We start from the raw sequence: 21019 nt of genomic DNA, 5'->3' as shown, positions 1-21019 counted from the left end.
CAAATGAGATGGGATGTGCTTATTAATATGAAAGCACTCCAGTAAAGCAGCTCCTTGAATTACCTTTGAGTGAGTCGTGGAGGAGAGGAGCAGACAGATGACTTTGTTCTGCTTGCTTCCATTGTGGATTACATGTACAATAGTTTGATACAGCTAGTTTTACAAGTATGGTAATCGCACTTTGCTTGTTATAAAATCAAGCAGAAAGAACGCCTATTTAAAATGCAGCAAAAACTTTGCCTCGCGCAGAACAACAAATATCCCAGAATGTTTTGTCTGTATGTGTCGAACACACTTAAATCTGAATTTATAGAAATCAAATATGATTTTATTCTCATCTGCCGTCATATTTTTAGACCTCCAGCATGACCCAACCTAGTTTTGCCTCTGTGAAGTCAGCTAGAATTGTGTGCACTCTGTCACAAAAGATAACTTTCCCCCTTGTTTAGTTTCATTGGGAATTTGTTTTTACTGCATGTTTGCAGGCATAAATCATTTTGACAAATAACCAGTTACACTGGTGCCTGTGTTTACTGAGTCTGCCACAAGATGCTGCTCAGTTTTATTTAAGCAACTGCTCTGGCTCTACAGCACAACCCCATTACAGTGATAGTTATTCATCACAGTCTGAGAGGGCTGCCCTCTTAAAGCTCGCAGTGGACCAGCTGGTTCGCTGCTGTCAACATCAGATCTCACAGAACCAGCTTTGATAAACATGATCGGAACACGTGATCAAACCTCCATTTTTCTTTTTATGATTAGAGTTTACCCCCTGAGCTGTATCAAAATGTTCTGTTTTGTACAGAATAAATCTGAGAACTGTGCTGTGAGTTTGTACTTAGCCTCCCTTTACACTGACAGTCTGAGAAAATCCAACGCAACATATTGTCTTCAGAAGTCACCTAATTAGTAAATAAAGTCCACTGTGATACAAGTCTAGCTGTTCTGTGAATGCTTGAGAGATTTGTTAGAGAACAAACTGCATCATGAAGACCAAGGAACACAGAGGACAGGTCGGTGATAAAGTTGTGGAGACAAATAGAGAATATGCACAACTGAAAACCTGCAAATACATTAACCTCCATCTAAACCAGGGGTGTCCAAAGTGAGGCTTGGGGGCATTTGTGGCTCTTGTACTGATTTTGTGAGGCCTTGGACTGATTTTTTTTTTTACTGCAACTGCAGTGAAAAAAAAAAAAGATTCAAATTTGGTCCGTCCAGCATATCTGCCACCAGGCTAAAATTATTACAAATTTTCTTACTGGTCTGTTCTGTGTTTTTAAACAATAATTAATTCCCAAAACCTCATTAGAATGGAGTATTAGGGCCACAATAATTTAAAAAATTTTATTATGAGAATAGTCATAAATTTACGAGAACAAAGTCATATTATTATGAATAAAGTTATACTATTTATGACTTTGTCACTTATTATGAGAATAAAATCTTGACATTATGACTTTATTCTTGTAATTTTTTTAATTTTTCTTATTATGGTCCTAATACTCCGTCATACAAGATATAGCTTGTGCACTAGATTTACGATTTTACCAGAAACATGCAATAAAGGACTTCAGAATCTGAAAAAAAGTGATTGTGTAAAAATAAATGGGCTAAAATCCCACACCTAAATATAACGCTCCTTTCATTCTTCTTTACTGGCTCCTTCCATTGCACTCCATTACTGTCTTCCCCCCTATTATTCAGTTTTTCCTTGTTGTTCGAGTCCATCGAGTTTTTCTTCATTTGGTTCCGACTTAATTAAAGTATCATTATGACACTTAACAGTGAAAACTTAATTTTTGTCTGCTTTCTCCCAGCTTGAAGCTCCAACATGCAGGCTCTGATGTACATCATTCCCCCAACCTAAACCGCCCACTCTGTGAGACAAACAGCCTTATTAGCTGGTCATTAACTGCCTCATTACATTTAAACGCAGACATTGACTGGACTCCTCCCAGTGCCTCATTATTGCGCCTGGCTGCTGTCTTGTGTCTGATCTGAGGCTAATTAGAAAGCAGCGTGTAAATGCTGTAAAGCACACTTGCTTCGGAGGTCGTGAAATGAGCTGACTGCTCCCTGGCGACAGCGCAGCGCTGTATTATATGTGTGATTAATCAGGCCTGGAGCCCTGAAGCGGCTGAGCAGGGGGGGAGTGGGGGACACCGGGGCAGAGGCCAGAGCCGCAGTTGTCTGACAGAGGTGCTGTGCCAGCAGGCCTCATTCAGCGGAGCTGTGATGAACTCAGACAGGGGAGAGTGAAGGAGCGCCTCATGGCCAGGGGGCCCCGGACACAGTCAAGACATTTAGCTTCACCCGTGACTTGTGTCACTTTCTCTCCACGGAGGTCCCTTCAATGCATCCCCTTCAGATAGGAGGACGTGCGAACAGGCGGTCTGTCAGTCCACTCGCTTAAAAAAAAAGATCTGCCACAAAGGCATTTCTCCACAACATATTTTTTTTCTTTTTTCCCCTCCATCTCTTCTGGCTGAAGAATTTCATCGGGACGCTGGGTTCAGAATCTCTTCTGGTTTGTTCCTCGCTGACAGAGAGGCGTTTGTTATGGAGTTCTGACACCCGGACGATGTGTTTGTCGATCAGTTCATCAGATCGCCGAAGCCTGTGGGTCGTCCCTCGTGGACAAGAACGAAGATGTGTTGACGTGCGAGTCAGACTAGCCTGCCGGGCCCATTATCGTCCATTGCTGACGGATACATTGAAGGGCTTGTTGGGTAGATGCAGGTTTATTAAAAGCTCTGCCCACAGCGATGGCTGTTGTTATTTATGCATGTTTGTGTCCATTAGGCTTCTCGCTCCACATTTCCTCACTAAGGGCATCTGCCCATCCATTTCCCCACATGATAGCAGCATTCCCTGCACTTTGTGCTGCACTGGCATTATTGTAATCGGCATCCTAAAAACACACAACGCTTTACAATTTTTTACATTAGTGCTGCTCCTCTCATCTAAGATTCATGAGTGACAGTTTCCCCATCCATCCCTCAATCTAATGGTATAAAAGAGACAATGTTTTAAACATTAAAATGAAAACCATTTACAACTATGATCAAAAGAGAACACTTGGGCATTAAAGTTTAAAAGGTAAGGATAAGTACAGCCATGTGGATGGACAGATGAGGTGGAAAAGAGATAAAAAAGTGAAGTAGGGTGCACTCTTATGCACAGGAAAGAGGCATAAAGTGCTTCTGCGCTGCACTGCAAAACGCTGACCTGTAATTAATATGGTTATACCTCGAGGCAATTTCAGGATGGCTGCTTTTTGGGATACAAATCCCTCAAGGTTTCTTACCTGCTCAGGACCACTGTAAAGCATTGTGTAAAAAAAAGTTCCCATGTCAAAAAATAAACACACAAGTTTTAGTCAAAACAGTTGTTTTGTCTGCAGTTACTTTTTTTAATGTCTGTGCTCACTGAATCTTCATGTAGAATAAAAAAAAAAAGTATTTGTCAGTTTTGCAGCCATGAAGAAAATTGATTTTCAACTCCAGTGTTTTTTATCTCTGACCCCATCAACTGGCTGAGTTGTTGTCGATGCCTCCCCCTTTCCCTTCCTCCCCGTTGCACCGTCTCTCACCTTGCAGGTTCTGGAGGGGGAGCGTCATGATTCCCCCTGCAGCGGCGGCAGCCACCAGGCTCTGGATGTTGGCCGTGGGCAGGGAAAGCACCAGGCCCTGCTGTCCGCCGAGGTGTCCGCCTGCGTTGAAAGGGATGAGGATGGGCTGGTTCATGCCTGGCGCCGCCCCGGACATCACGCCACCCACTGCATTGGCCAGTTGCTGGGCCACCAGGAGAGACTGGAGAAAGCCAGACGGACATACAGGCATTCACCATAATCAGCCAGATGAACAAAAATGTTGTGGCAAAACGGGTGGCATTTCTTTTAAACATATAAATATATGCTTTTCAAGTCATTTTGTCTCAGGCAGATATTTAAAAAGTCCGTGTTTTGTTAAATTGCATCTAGAATCTCTGATTTTCCCAAAGTTTTGACCTGTCAACATTGATTTAGAAAGCTCAAATCTTTAAAACACAGAAACTTTGCTATATGTTTAACCTTCTTATCTGCTGAAAACCACTCTCTTTTTTAAACTAGCAGCCCGACATGTTTTTGGCAAAAAATACTGGTTCCTTAAAAAAAAAAAACACAACACACTCTTAAACCTTGTGTGCTGATCCCGTTAATAAGACCTCCTGATAAAAGCTAACTTAGCATGGGCTTTGCAAAGTAAAAGTATCCACACTGCAGTGTGTTTAGGTATGGTGTGTTCACTTTTCAGAAAAGATCTAAATTTTGAGTTCTCTGGTCCCTTTTATTTTATGTAAACATAATAAAAACTGTATCCTCATTTCTCGTTTGAAACAAACCCCACACTTCTCATTTTTTCAATCAAAAATCCGAAATTGTTTGTTTTGTGTATCACATTTGATTATAGGGGGTGAATACAGCAATATTTGTCCCTGAGAATATTTAGGTGCCACTATAAATAAATATTGTGTTACAATTTAGTCTAAAATAACATGTCAAGTTGCGTCAAAACCTAATTTTGCATATTTTGGGGTATTTTGGTTCGTAAGTTTACCTATAATGTTAAAAAATGAAAACACAAAATATACTTAAACATTTATTTCAACAATTCATGAATGAATGACATCAGATTCAATTCAAAATGATTCATATGAATTTGCAAAAGCATTGAACAGTTTCTTTGCTCATCAGCTCATACCTGTCAATTTTCCCTTTTTGGATTTCCCGTTAGTATTTTCCTGTACATTTATTCTTAGTGCTGATCATTATGATTAAGTGAAAATTTTGCTATTTAAAAACCATACGCAACAAAGAGTGGTGCACAGAAAATTGATATTTAATCTTAGCATCTGTTACTTGATCGGGGTGAATGTGTTTAGATGGATGCACAAGTCAGCAGTCGAATAATGTGAAATGCTGTTTCAGAACAAAACTCCGTCTTTGTGAGAAGGCTAAGCATTTATCTTTTATAAAGACCCAGAGAAAATCATTTTTCCCTCTGAACAAATCAGTGGCAAAATAGAATAATGTGCTTGAAACAGGCAGAGCTTTTGAAAAAAGCAGCAACACTTTGCTCTTTTGCAGAGGTTTACAGCATGTCAGTCTTTTGTCCTCTTGGATTTGTTCATTTATGCAAGTTAAAGTGGAATTGTTGCTGGAATACTCACAGGATACGAGTTATTTGATGCGTTTTCATCAAGATAAACATCTCTCTACGATGCTTTTCACAGCAGAATCTCACTTGAAATGTGTCCTCCAAACCAACAGGTTTCCAGTTACACATATTAGGGCTTTAAGCCACTGGTTAAAATCTGCAGAACTACACAGGCATGACATATTTAAGTCAATCCGATGCAACCTTTTTGAAATTATGTCAGCATTTGTGCATGTCAAATGGATTTGTACAAGCAACGTGAGGCAGGAGATATTGCAAAGTTCAACAAAACTCCCAGCGTAAACACGGAATTGAATTGTTTGAAATAAAATAATAAAAGCATTATGTCAGCTTGTATTGCTTTCACGGTAAAGTAGGCTTCCTCAGACGTTGCAGGACACGCCTGGTTGCACCGTGCTCACTAAAGTTCACAAGCCTTTAACTCCAATTGTCAGCTATCTGCTTTGTTTTGCATGGCGTGTCTGCAGCCTGTGCAGGATGCAGAGCAGGCTGGCTGGTGAGAAGAACCCACTTTGCTCTCAGGACCGGTGCTCCCGAGAGACAGGCACGTCACAGTGATAACCTCGCATGTTTCAGAGTGCTTGCACCTACTCTGTGTGATCGCAAACAGATCTCAGGCCGCAGAAACAAATGAAAACTTGTTTGCGATACGGAGCTGTTAAAAAAAGAGAGTTCGAGTGCTGCTGACAGGATTGTTCGCAAACACTGTAAAGTATTCCTCCTCCTCAACGTTTGCTTTGAAATACAACAGCAGTGCATAACGAATGACAATACGAAGCATCTGAGAGCATACATAATGGCATTTGCCATTAACTTTAAAAAATGAATTAATATTTCGGGCGCTCAAAGAATCCTCAAAGGGACAGAAACAGACGATGAGTTTGTTGGCGGCGAGTGACACATTTGTAATCTCGCTTTTTTTTTTTTTGACTAAATTTAATCTTAAAAAGACGCTGCACCCAATCAAAGGGGATCCTCAAACATTTCATCTGTGAATCAAACAAAATGAGATTGGCCAGCTTGACAGTAAAGACAGCCACAGATGGAAGGGAATAACATTAAAAGACAATTCGACAATTATGAGATGCAGCGCTGATTTATTTATCATTACAGACAGCTTTGGAGAAGCCGGCAGCTGCCAACAGAAAGCGCAGCAGAGATCTCTGATGTTTAGGTGATCATGAGGTGAAGCGACTGCTAATGCACTCATCAAGATGTGACGCGAGAACAAATTGAGTCAGAACAGAATTACCTCAATTTGAACCCAACAACATCACTGATACAAACAATTTATACTCATTATAAACTTAGTCACATTATTATGGTTCATTCAGAAACATCAATTTATATGTTTATTTATGATAAAATCTGAAAACTTTGGCTTTTGTTTGTATTCAGCTGTCTTGAGTCAATACTTTAAACAGGTATTTTGCTGTATGTAATTATCGGTTCTCTGAATTTGGAGACGGAAATTTTAGCTCATTCTTCTGAACAAAATAGCTCAAACTGACTGGATGGAAAACATCTGGTTCTGGATTTTGCTAAACCATTCCACTAAATGTCTTAGGGTGCATTCATATCAACTCTCTTTAGTCTGCTTTAATTAAACTCTAGATTTTTGCATAGAAAGTCCAGTTTGTTCGGAGAGTCGTGCTTGGGCGATCGAACTCTGATGCAGACAATCCTCCACAATCCTGCAAGGATAAGCAGGTATAGATGATGGATGGATCCATTGATTAGCTTCATCACAGAGTGCCTTCTCACATAGGTTTGTTGAGTCCTCTGTACGTCTTGTCACAAATTGTCTTTCAATAACGTAAATCTTCTTCTATAAAGATTTATAGACTGCATAATTTATAGCTTTCCCACATGAGCCGCAAATCTCCAATGTTGTAGTGCATTATCATAGATATGCACTATTCTGTGATAGTTTATTCCATAAAACCTCCACAAGATACAATGAAGTTTGTAGTTGTAACGTAACAAGATATAGAAAGTTCTGCCTCTCAGTTTGCTCATTGACTGAAGAACCCAAAGGATCACTTATCCAGACATAGAAGCAGTCCACCTTCTGGCTTATGGCCTTAAAATTCTCTGCCGTCCTCTTTGCAGGTGCTGCTGGAAATCAGCTGCACAACGTTTGACACACCTGACAGCTAAGTGTTGAGAAGTGGTCTCATAGGGGTCACACGGACACCACAGGCTGGGTTAGCGTTGAGCTCTGGAAGAGGAAGCAGCCCCACTCTGGACGGGATGTTCTACCCTGCCTTTTGGCTCATCAGGGGAGAATAGGCCCCTCCATCTGCTTGGCAGCTCTGGCACTGAGAAATTGCCCATAATCACACAGATAGCAGACTTTTGTCATCCTGACTGCAATTGGGAAACAGAAAGAAGGTAGATTCATGTTGGGTAAACTACCATCAGATAATGGTTGTTCGAACAATATCCGGCTCTGGGGCGAGAATCTATCACAACATATTGATCCTGGAGCAGGAGAATTGGGTATGGCATGCGGAGCGCTTTTGTTTCTGAAAAGTGTTAGCTTCACAGACTGTACTGACAGCATTAATATATTAGATGGTGACTGTTGAGAGCCGCCTGCTGAGGTTCAGACTGTAAGTGCTGCTTGCTTCTGCTGCTCTGCCTCTTCTGTTTTTTCTTATCTACATCCAAAACAGTATCTTTGACCAGATTCATGTAATCAAAAAAGAGCCCTAGGCACTTTTTTAACTTAAAAGATATAATTAGCTCTTTAAGTTGGGATTTCTTAACATTTAAAAATTCCTGACTAGGCTAAAAAGCTCTGATGTTTTCCTGTGTTTCCTCTTTTTTTTTCTGTCCTGATGAGAACTGACTCTCACTGAGCATAATATGAGAACATGGAGAATCAGCTTCTTAAACAGTGTGAAGGAAAGATTAGATGCTTTTTGAGTGTGTGTTGACTGGTGACATGGAGCAACACTAACGAGATAGATGTTCATTAAACATCGCTAGGGCACCAGGCCAATAAATCCAATCATATAGGACAATGCCTGATTGAGCCATTAACAGGGCTGCAGGCTCGGGCTCTTTGCTCTCTGCTTGTTGTGACAGAGCCTGTATTGTCAGCTTGTTAGCGCCGCCGCTCAATTACATTTGAAGATGATGTATGATGACTAAATATTTTAACAGTTCACACCGTAGCATTCAGTGAGGGTGTTTATGTGTTTCACACACAACATGAATGGAAGGAGAACACGTGAAAGAAGCCTTGTAGAAAATTCACTCATTCAATCTGTAAGCTTTCTCTTAAGGTGGCTCTAAAAGGTGTAGTTTGCAATCAAGCCAACTTTGCTATTAAGTCTTAAAAGGGACCTATTCCATTTTGGTTACTATTGCTTCTAAAAACAGTCCAAGCACTTACAACACAAACACCCAATGAGTTCATGTTTTTTGCTGTTTGGAAAATGAGCCATTTTAAAAATGTTCTGAATGTAACGTCACAAATCAGCAGGCACCGCTCTTCACCTACCAACACCAGCGAAGCTCAGCCTGTCTCTTAGCAACCCCAGCTGAGTTCCAGGACATTTGGTCAGCTGGCTTTAATGCTATACAATGGCTGCTGGAAAAGACAAGTGCTGTGCTGTTGACTTACCACTCAGAAACCATTCTTGTTGCTTGTGCAGGAGGCTCCACTTCTGCTTTTCAAAGATGTATGGCTGTATAATTGTGTGTCTGTTACAGTCATGTTTATGTGCAAAAGTAAACAGTGAGCAGGGGGGCATGGCCAGCAGCAGGTTATTTGGATTTAAAGTGTCTAGATACCCTAAAACATCTCATTCTGAAAGGAGCTGAAAATAGACAGACCTCAGCTGATTAAAATGTCCTTATCTAAGAATGAGTTTGTTCAATAAATGTAATGACCATGTTTTGAACAGCCCATTGGCCTGTGCTAATCTATTCAAATAAACATAATAGGATGACGGCATGCGTCAGAAGATAGACTCGTCTCTTCTGGTCCAATGAAAGGAAGTCTTAATGCTGCAGCACACCAGGATTTGGTAGACAATTTCATGTTTCTAACTTCGGGGGAATAGTCATGGATAAGTCATGGATGAACTTGATTGGCCTTCAAAGAGTCCTCATCTAGACCCGGTATAATGTACTAAAGCAGAATGAGAGCTGGACTTTGGCATCCAACATTACTTCAAGCAAATACTTTTGGCAATATACAAGCTTAGTAGTCTTGGCTTGAATCTTCTTCTTCTTTAAATAAAAAAAAAGTTTTGCTTGTTTTAACATTTAAGTTAAATGGTTTTCATGTACAACAAGGGGCGGGCATTTGACATATTATTTATCATTTTTCATTAAAGATTTCTCACCATGATATGAAGTTTGATTTTTTTTGTTCCCATTACTGTTGTTAAATAAAAAAGAGAACTGACAGTATTATTGGAAATTTTCATTTTTTTTGTTATTTTTTGCCACTATTCATTTCACAAGAGCATCAATAAATAACAGTAAACTTAAAAATATAATTATATGCAGTTACTCTCATTTCTGTAAGCAAGCAGCGTCCTGAATACGCCGGTTTCAAATGGGAATGTTTTGCAACAACAGTATTTGTGTTCAACTCGCCACGAATGCAGTTAAGTAAAAAAAGAATAAATAGCTTTTTATAATTTGTATCATTATTACAATAGTACCACAAAATATCACAATGACATTTTAAGTTCTTATTTACAACACTAAGAAAATGACAAAAAAACAAAACAAAACACATTTGTATCTTTAACAGCACCAATTTAATGAAATGATTCTTATAAACAAGAATCATCTTTTTTCATCTGTTAATTTGTCTAAATTCTCCCGCTCACCTGTGGGCCCATTGGGTATCCTGGGTGAGACTGGCCCAGATGACTCTGCTCAGACGGACTGCTGCTGGCGTCAGACTGAACTGATCCGTCACGAACTCCTGAAAGGGAGACGGAGAGAGAGCAGCACAGAAAAGGCACAAATTAGAGCGTACATAGAAATTCAACCTGTGATCAACACAGACTTTGTAAGCAGATAAACACATAGCACATAGCAAGCTGTGATATTACAGCGCCGAGTAGAGCGGGCAGCGGGGAAGGAGGTGAGGAGGGGAGGAATTTGTATTTAAGTGTTTTATCAATAACCACTGTAGCACTGAATAAATTACCAACCAGCAGAGAGACTCATTGATGGTGGATGATGCATACTGGCGGGTCCCCGATGGCCTAGATTACCGCAGAGAGATAGAGCTCCACCACAAACGCTGGGGCCATATTATTCAGCCATTTACATCGCTGAGTATCACTCATCTAAACCCGCTCCCCCCACCGCTCCCCCTCTGCTCTGAGCCTGCAGCTATGAGACACAATTAGACCTGTTTGCTATGAGGGCAGAGTGGAGCTGAGCAGACAGGGACATGATAATAAGCTTGCTGATGGCTGCAGGGAAAATAAAGGCCACAGATGATTGGTTATCATAGCAATCTCTATCTCACATAATCTCTCAGCAGTGCATCTAGCGTGGGCTGCTCTAAAAGGTCTGAGAGGCTGATTTGACCCTTAAACTTCTACCTACATGATATCAGCATCACATGATACCTCGCTGCAGACACACAGGCTTTAGGAGGGGTGTTTCCATCACAATGTAAAGGAATTTGGTGGTTGATGACTGATTTGTGCTAGATGAGGGATTTCAAGTTAAATACATTGAGACTCTGAGAATAAGACCTGTTAAACGTATTAAACATTAAGAATCTCCCATTGCTCTTAATGAAATCATTACTTAATTCTGATTATTATGCAAATTGAGAATAAAATATGTCTTGTTCAGGCAAAATAAAATAATGTGACATCGTTGCAAGGTTTTGCACAACTACAACAGAGAGATGGAGCAACAACGTCATAATTTCAAAAAAGACGCGGCTCGCATGTGCACACTGAAGTATGAAACTGCCGTTTTGAAAATTTTCCACTCAAGAATGATCATTTCTAGTCTCCCAAAACACCGGATCCACATAGCCTATTTGACACCTAATTTCATTTTCATGTGGACGGGGTTCAATCCAGTAAAACAAACACTGACATCCTCCAAAAAAACGAAAAAAGTCAAAACTTGGCAAACGGCTCAGAGCTAGCAATGTTTATGAGTTCGGAGAAAACGTTCCAGTATGTTTTTTCCAGCGCAGAGTTGAGTGGAAGTACAAGTACAAGAATACATGTAATGACCACTTAAAAGCTACATGTAGAAAAATGGAGAAGTAAGCAAATAAGAGCCAGTCACGCCTGCAAACGTTTGAGCATTTAATAAGAAGAAGTGAGGAGAAAGTTTTGTCTGCCAATTCAGATATTCCTTAGTAGTGCAAACAGAGAGTTGCAGGGACATGACACCTAAACACAGAAACACTGACATATTTACTTCAATTAAGATTTCTAAGACAGTTTAAAAAAAAAAATAAAATGATCATTATGGAAGTGGACAGTTGCACAAGGGTTTATTGTTTCCAAGTTTCTTTGTGGGAAATATTTTGGTGTCAAGTTCAACTCTAAAGTATTTCTATAAAGACAATTTTCTTTTGTAAAACATGAAAAACATAATTCTTTGTTTTGCACATGATGTTTGATAGGAAAATGCTTATAAAATCTTTCAATTTTCTGCTGAACCAGAGCACTCTTATATTTTGTCACCAAAATCACTTCTGGAAAAAAAAAATTACTTGGGCCATTATTTTAGGAAGATGACATTTTGTGAAAATTGGATAACATTGAAGGTGCGTCTATTTGGGTATTGATTTGCTGAATTTTTTTCATTCACTCTATAATTACACATTTTTGGGTGAACAAATTTGGTTAGAATGAAAAAAGTGGAATTCAGAAAAATAACAGCAAAAGTGGAATTTTGGAAAACCTAAAAGTTCAGAAAAATAATACAACGCATTTCCTAGAGCCGTACATATATATTCAGATTTAAATTTATTTTCTTTATAAACAATAACCATGATATTTTATCAAAAATGGAATACCTTCCACACCTCAATTTTGGGGGATGTTTGAAAACATGTTATATAGTGGTTAATAAAAAACATAAGGTAAAGTAAAACTTTTGGTTGTGCTCTATAAAAAACATTCCTTCACTCTTTGGATTGTAATTTGCAACCCTTGAATTCCTATTATTTACAACAATAAAGCATATTCACAGGAATTACAACAGTCTTAATCCAAAAGCAAAAAGATGATCATCGTGCAAAACTTTGATGTGTGTCAAAGTTTTGTACACCACAAGACTACTGCCCAGAATTAAATATATTTACAGAAAAAAGTCACCCAAACATGTATAAATGCATTTAATATCCACAAAACTGTAAGCCACACAAAGATGGCAGTGAATTTAAAAAATCTTATTACGTTTCAACTGTAGGATCAAGTAAAAGGAAAATCACAATTGTGTCTTTCTTTTTTTTTTACAGGCCGTCCAGTGGTTTCAAGCTCTTCACAAAAAACTTTCTTTTCAAGAGTCCTTGTTGCATGTCAAATATATTTACATGGTACATCTTAAGCCCCCCTTCCGCCAACTAAAATCATTTCATCTTTGCATAAAATCCAAATAATTGGTGAATGATGTGACCTACCAAATGAACCTTGCGCATTTGATGGCTGATGTGAAAGCCCAAGGGGGAAGCCTGGTTTTTCTAGCTGGTTTCTACCTCTGGCTTGATGGCCCTGCTTCTCGATAAAGGGCCGCATCCTCCCGCTTATCAGCCTCGCAACGCTGCTGCTGTTTTGACAAGCCAGTCTCTTTTCACCAATTATTTCACCCATTACAGATAACTTTGTGCCTGCATGGCTCCACCCTGCACACTCAGTATCTGGAATTAGGATCAATGTGAACATATCAGACTTTAAACAAGTAAAAGATAGAAAACATTTTTTTGAAAATGTTTTTTTTGTTGCACTTAAATGTTTCAGATTGTCGAATGAGTATAAATATCAGACAAAGATAACCTAAGTAAATACAAAATTCAATTTTCATTTATTTATTCAGACCAATCTCGGTCAATTTGAAAACATATTTGCTCTTGTAGTTATTAAAAACAATAACTGCAATTAACCATATTTATTGGTTTAATTTAACTATAGATTAATAAAATACAATGATCTTGAGACATAAAAAATGGATGAGAAACAAAGTGGCTGGCATTCATCAGTGTGGAAAGGGTTTCAAAGCCTCTGTGACTCTACCAAATCACATTGAAAACCATTATCCACAAATGGAGGAAACCTGAAGGGGGCTGACCTTTCCTTGGAGTCGTCGGTCTAAATTACTCCAGGAGCGCATCGACAACTCATCCTGGAGGTCACAAAAGAACGCAGAGCAACATCTAAAGCACCACACACCATTGAGGTCAGTATTTATGATTCAATACTTTTGTCTGGTTCACACAGCAAGACAGTTATGATGATTTTTGACCCGATTTTCCCCTTCCGACGTTCCGATTATCAGGATGGCTCCAAAGACAATCTTGATTTTCCTGTTTCTAATAACCATATTCTATTGTGGGGTATTCCCGAGGACAAATGAGCACAAAAATTAGCATTCAGGCTTTTTAATGTGATGAGATGATGAAAAAATTTGAAATACAAAAGACAAAACAACTGACATGTCGCACCAGAAAGTCCGGTGGACATCGGAGGCGACTTTGTATTGTTTTTTCTGTTAAAACTAGTTCACAAACTGTCCTTGTTTATTCAGGCTGTCTTTGCCAGTATTAAAATTTGTTCTGTCACATTTAGATGTGACAGAAAAAGCACAAACAGGAAAAGTGTGTAATGGGACAAATAGCATTTCACAGAAATGTTGCTGTACTTTGAAAAAAAAAAAAAATTAATTCATTTAAGCCAAAACCGAAAAGCTAAAATGCAATGCTATGAGAGTGGATTTTATTACGTTTTCTAAGATTTTATTTATCCCTCCCTTATGTTTTTGTACAGTAAATCAACTTTCAAATCATATTAAAAATGCTTAAATATGCAGCCGCCACACTGTGATAAAAACAGAAAACCAAGCAGCCCTACTGAGTGACTTTAAAGGCGGTGAGGAATCAGATTACCATCAGAGCAAAATCAATTAGCCAAATGAGGGAATTCAGCTTATGATAAAAGAACATGACAAAATAAAATGATCAATAAGCTCCAAACAGTAAGGCTGATGACTTTCGTTAAGATATTGCTCATTAATAATGTATTTTATCTGATAAGCAGAGTGGGAGACCTACCGAATAACGATTGCCTGATGCCTTTCATCACATCATCTCACAATAACTTAGAAGGCTTCATCTCTTCACAAATATCTGTAACGTTAACATGTTTATCACAGGAGACAAAAATCGATAATAAATAAATACTCATGCACAGATTCCCTCATAGGATTTGTGTAATTTCTTTAATAGCTGACTGCAGAAACACCCAGGGAGTCAGTCTTCAATTCCTCTTTTATCACTAGAATCTTTGTGCGTGTTAAGCTTTTCATTTCTTAAAAAATAACCGCATGAATGATTCTTTAATGTATTTCTAGTTGGAGATTAATGTTGCGCTCAAAAGGGGCTGGAAAGCATATTTCTTGATCAAACCTTTGCTTAAAAGAAATTTCTTTGAATCTGTGATTGTACACAGGTCACACTGTGGATAAAATGGAATGAATGGACATATTGATGTGAGGGGAGATGAAAGAAGAGGTCAAACGATAGTAAAAACAGGGGAAACACATTCAAGCAGAACATTCAATGTGTTATTTTTTTAACTTCCTGCGCAGGTTCTGTTTAAACACCCAAAGTGCTCCTAGACAGAAGGTTTGCATTGAAGATTTAAAGACCATTTAGCCTACAAACGTACGTCCTGGCCTTGACTAGTCGAAAACGGTCGTTCTCTTGCTGTCAATCTAAACTCCCGCTGACAGCGACATGACATTTCCATCAAGAATACTCCTTTATGTAAGGGAACTAATTATATTTATTGCAGAGCACGGGGTCCAATTTGATGTGACTTATGTCACTGAAGTATTGCCAATATCCACCACCAAATAAATTCGCTTGCATTGATCACCAAAGTGGCCACTGGAGAGTGACTTTCAATGCAGCGCAGGGCAGAAGGTCTCTGCGATCTGTGTGCGTGTGTGTGTGTGTGTGAAAAGGGGGGTGCAAAGAGCTATATTTATTTGACTTCATTCGGCCTGTCTTAATGCACGGTGCCCCAAGGACTGCAGCACAAAACAATTAGCCTGGATTTCATAAAGCAATCAGCATGCCACCTCGTCTAATGCAGCGGCTTCGTACATTGACAGTCTGTATGAAATGGTGTTATTGAAAGCTTTGTGTTCGCGTTAGCTTTCGCCTCGGTGCATTTATGAATCAATTTTTGTCCATAAAAGAAGCTTTAACACTTAAGCTATTTTAGTGGAAATGCATTATGTAAGTTGTCAAATGTATGAGAGAGAGCCCTGGTAACGATTCGAGCTATTCACACTGAACAGCCGGCCCCCATTTTTATAATGGGCCTTTTGAAAATGTCTGGCTGAGTGCATGAGTTTGGCTATTAAGATGCTGTCGGTCATTTTTTTTTCCCCCTCTCTCTCTTCTGTCTCTCTCTTTTGAAATGTAATCCATAAAACTAATGCTAAAATTTCAAAAGGATTAAAGAATCAAATTTAATTACATTACTAATTGTTTGCTGAGTGAAATAATTACAGGTTAACACAAAGCAAAAACGGGCCACATGAAATTATGATTTCAACATTAAAAGTGTAAAGTGCTTTTGATTTAGAGATATTTCAGATAAACACAAGAGAAAATATCAAGTGAGCAGCAGTTTCTGAACACGATACATGTTACATTCTGAAGCAGATGGGATACAGCAGCAGAAGACCAAGCCAGGTGCCACTCGCAGCTGTTAAGTACAAGAAACTGAGGCTACAATTTTTATAAGCTCACCAAAATTAGACAAATCAACATTGAAAAAAATGAACACATGAATGGGTCATGGTGGCGATGGTGGTATGGTTTGGTGGATACTTTCTTAATACATTTTAGACCCAATAATCCCAATGCTTGATCATTTAAACACATTCCTGACCACATCCATTCCTTTATGACCACAGTGCACCCATTTTCTTATAGCACAATGCTACAAAGCTCAGATCAAGTCAAACCGGTTACTTGGAACAACACAATGAAATCACTGTATTCTGATGGCTTCCACAGTCGGATCACCTTTGAGATGTAGTGAAAAGGAAGATTCTCTTCGAGGTTGTGAAGCTAACAGATCTGTAGCGTCTGTGTGATCATATCACGTCAAAATGGTCCAAAATCTCTCATGGATTGCTTCTGACACCTTGTTGAATTTCTGCCAAAAAGAATTATGGCAGATCAGAAAGCAAAATAAAGTCCACCTGCTAGCAAGATGTACCTAATAAAGTGAATGATGAGTGTGTGCGTGCGTGTGTGTGTGTGTGTGTGTGTGTGTGTGTGTGTGTGTGTGTGTGTGTGTGTGTGTGCGCGCGTGTGCGTGCGTGTTTTATATCTTATATCAAAATGGAATCTTTGACTACAAATTTAATTCTAGAAAATCTTGAAGAAAAAAATACCTTTTTTCAAAATCTGTTTAAATTTTAGGAAAGTCAAAACTTTCATGACGACTTAATTTAATTCATTGTGGTGTTCTCCATCTTAAAGCATTCTGCAGTAGGTCAAAAACCCAGCACTTGCTTGAATCTGCCCTTCAAAGTATTAAAAGTTTCATAACGTTTATTTTCTTTTTTAAGGCTTTATCGGCTCTAGCAGCTTTTATTTGAGTGTGTCTAGAAAGTAAAGTGAGTAATGAGAGAGGGGAAAGACATGCGGCAAAGGTCATCAGGCCGGGACTTGAACCAGTGACGGCCGCAACGAGGACTAAGGCCTGCATATGTGGGTTGTGCTTCACCCCTGCGCCACCACAGCACTCCCAAAGTCTGATAAAGTTTTGGAGTAACACTGCATGAAACAGCAATGCTTGGGTGACTCTGTGCACTCAAACTTTGTTAGCTTTTGAATATTGTGCACATCTCTTTAATAACTCTGGAGGTGAGCACCTTTGTCATCACTTGTTTTGCATCCCAGCTGCAGGAGAAGCAGGAGGAACCACACAGGAAGAACACCTGGAGCAGCGGCACAACAAAGACAAATTTGCACTTGATAACGACATCCTGAACATTCAAGCTCATCCCTTGTATTTGAAGAAAATTGTATTCAGCTGCATTCATATTAAGAGGTTCAACTGTACATTTAAAAATGTATATAATATATCTTAAGTTATCTTTTGTATGAATATATTTTAGATTCAATTATATTTTAAGACTTCTTATTTGTATACATCAAAACTTTTTGAGCAATATTGGAACTGCACAAGATTTCGAATAGCAATCGTAGCTACAATATGCAAAAACCCAAACTTACAGCGATTGAATTTAAAAAATGGCAGGGTATTATATTTCAAAGGCCATCTGTGCACAATCTTTATATAAAAGTGGTTTTCCAATGCTGATCCACGCACATGATACAGATTTAACTGACCGAGATTCTAAAGCTCAGATCAAGAATAGGCATCACAATAATTAGGTGTGAAGGGGACCTATCCCCCTTATTTAACAAATTATTGTCCCCCTTCACCCACAGTTTGACTGAAATATAGCTTTCCCAACATTCCTTCTATTGTTTCACGCAAAAACCCATTCAACATGACTCAGACTGCTATGTCAACCAGGTTTTCCTGTCTTTGCTGGTAAAATAAAATATTCCAAAAACTACAGTTAAAATGAGAACATTATATTGAAAAAAATTGTGGTCAAAATATGGCTTAATTGTAGTTAAAATCATCATTGCAGTATTCAACATTGCATCTTTTCACTATTGACTTTTTGCAGATAATGTCATGCTCTTCAGAAAGCGTTAACTCCTGTAAAGCGTGTCAAACAGTTGATATTTCGTTGATTTCACAGTAACAATTGTCAACAATGGCTGCGCAGTAGACTGCACAAACAAAACTGGTCATTTTATTTCATATTTTTTGATGAGGAAAGAAGACAACGATAAATAGCTGCAGAAATCGTAAGGACTGGTAGAATTGGATGCATTTGAGGGCTGGCACCAAAGGTAAGAAGGTCAATGATCATGTACTTCATTTGTAAGGATGAGTAAGTAGTAAGACGCTTTATAATATTGCATTTTGGAGATGGTGCATGTTTAATCATTCGCAAGCATGGAGAAAATGCCCCATCATCATGTAACCTACAAATAAAACTGGTAAGCATCTTTTTTACGATTTTAAGTTGCATCCAATGAAAGAGTAAATCCAGGCAAAGTCAATTTGATCAAGTCAACAAACACGTCAGGAAGGAGAAAATATGGGCCGATTTCTAAGCTAGATATTTCCAACTGCTGTCTGTGAACACCAACCAGGTGTTGGTCAAATTTGACTTGATCAGGTAAAAGCCATTGGCACAAACAATGGCACAAACAATCACAGTCACTGTTAAATATTCCTGTTCCTCACTTCAGACATCCATCATCATGCTAAAGCATGCTTAGTGACATAGTTGCAAAGCATCAATATTTTGCTGTAACATTAAATAAAAGATGACCACTTATATCCCCACATTGAGGCTTCAAAATTGTAAAATTGTGAATTGGGATCAGCTCTGGATCTCGATCTGCTGTTTTGGGAACTCTGGTTCTGACCGTTTATGTTTGACAGGTATCTGTGAGCTGCTGAAGCTGCTGGAGTAAATGATGCCCTCCGATGGAGTACAACCGCACCACATACAAAGTTTAATTCCATCAATACGCCCAACCTACTGTCCCAGAATGTTGAAAAATTGATTTTGCTAATACCACTTGGAAAAAAAAAAGATTTGGAATTACAGAGAGCTGAGAGAGACGGGCAATTTCACTGCCATTCATGTCTCCCAGGCAAACCACAACCTACTGTTAAACACAAGCAGAAGAAAGTATGAAGTGCAAGCTTTAAAGTGATTTACTTAACTCCTTGTAGAATGCAAGAGAGCCCAAATCACCTGTGATTTAGCTCTGTTTCATTACCCCCACCAAAGCCCTTAACAATAACACAGAGCATAATCTGCTGCCAATAACTCCAGGTGCTCTTAGTCAGATGGCTCCCTGTGGACCTAAGTAATACTCTGTTTAGAGGCTGAGGTGGAGAGGCTGCTTGGGATAGGTCAATAGTGATTCTGGGGATAGAAAATCACCAGAGACTGACTTTTGAGTGTCTGCCTGTAACACTATTACCTACATTAGCGCTACTGCTGGTGCTAGGAGAGCTGTCATTTCCTTAATTAAGAGTGCAACGCAGGGCCAAGAGGGAGAGCAGGCCACAGCGATCTCCCACCGGCCTTCGACATTAAAACCTGATTCCTCACCGTGCAAGGGCGTAGACGTTACAGGGGGAGGAAAAATCTATCTCATTCATTATTCTGGCTCAAAGTGGAATTACAGAGTTAGGGAATTACACAGGAGATGGTGCCATGGAGTATGCTGAACAAAAAGGATTTTATACTTCAGCAGTTCTGTGACTATTTCTGAGGTGATCATTAAGCCTCAACCAGTGGAGGACAGACTCAGGAGGACAGAAGGGGAAGAGGAAGGACAGGAGAGGGGAAAAGTGGATGATATGAATTATATGCATCTCTGATGGTTAAATATTTTGAATGTAAAGCAAAAGAAAACAATGTCCTGCAAGTTTCTGATGAATCAGTAGGAAATCTACATGCAAGCACTCCAGCTCTCCCTCATAGACACAGGTCAACACCTAAAGGCTCTCGGACAGGAGGGTACTCTGCTTCAGCTCTTACCTGTCTCTCCCTTCATGTTGGAGTGGAGCTGGAAGCAGCACAAGCACAAGAGGGACCAGAGGGAGGTAAGTAGGTGAGAAGAGGCAATGCCAAATTCAAAGGTCAAGAAGGAGGGATGGCATGATGGAGAGAGGAAGATAGAGGAGGAGAAGGGGAAAAGAGGGCTTAGGAATTCCTCCTCACAGGGGACTTTGGACACTTTGCCCATGAGCACATCTGCCACCAAGCGTCTGCCTCGTTCCCAAAGCAATGTCAACCTGATTAGCTCAGGGATGAAAGAGGTAAATAATAATCCAAATTATCCCTCATCCTTTTACAGCCATCAGAGAAGGTGGGGCGCCGTGATGAAGACTAGCTTTAGAGAGCTGTAAGCCTTTTAGGAGATGCCCGCTTCACTGTCGATCCTCCCTCTAAATTACTTAAATGATATTTGCTGTAAATAGGATTCTGCTGCCGACCACCAAGTGATGAAAAAAGGCCTCCGTCTCTCTCTGTGTCATTCAGCACTTCCTCGTCTGCAGTACTGCAGCTCATATGACTACAGCTGAGACTATTTCTCAAACCTAAAGTGCAAGACAGTTGAAGTTTTGAACTTTTCTCTCAAGAAAGTTTAACATAAATTATTTTTAATCATCTAAGTTCTTTACCGTCTAAAAATGCTGAGATTTTAACAAGCTGTTATTTAACATTTTTCCTGTAACGTATAGTAGGAAATATAATAGTTTCCTCTTATATGTTAGTTTGAATAGTATTTATATTTAACATTTTAATATTTTATATTATACTCATGATGTATGTAACATTTCATTTTTAATATAATCAAATTTGAATTCACACATTTATACTGAATATAGTTTAAATTTATAACTTTTTCTTCATACTTTATCAGTAAA

General features: G+C 39.1%; 1 protein-coding gene across 4 annotated transcripts in view; it reads right to left on the bottom strand.

Moving 5' to 3' along the window:
• pou6f2 (POU class 6 homeobox 2) overlaps positions 1 to 21019 on the bottom strand; it is a 96776-nt gene that overhangs the window by 58617 nt on the left and 17140 nt on the right. For all 4 annotated transcript variants that reach the window (XM_008396660.2, XM_008396658.3, XM_081601990.1 and 1 more), the window contains 2 exons: positions 10079 to 10176; positions 3596 to 3815 (listed from right to left, as the gene is read on the bottom strand). In XM_008396660.2, the coding sequence (XP_008394882.1) occupies positions 3596 to 3815; positions 10079 to 10176 (318 nt within the window). The remainder of the gene's footprint in view (positions 1 to 3595; positions 3816 to 10078; positions 10177 to 21019) is intronic.

The sequence above is a fragment of the Poecilia reticulata genome, chromosome 20, assembly GCF_904066995.2.
Source record: "Poecilia reticulata chromosome 20, P_reticulata-male-v2, whole genome shotgun sequence".
NCBI classification, from domain to species: Eukaryota; Metazoa; Chordata; class Actinopteri; order Cyprinodontiformes; family Poeciliidae; genus Poecilia; species Poecilia reticulata.
The sequence above is the reverse complement of the archived record's forward strand: the minus strand, read 5'-3'. Positions and strand labels throughout refer to the sequence as shown.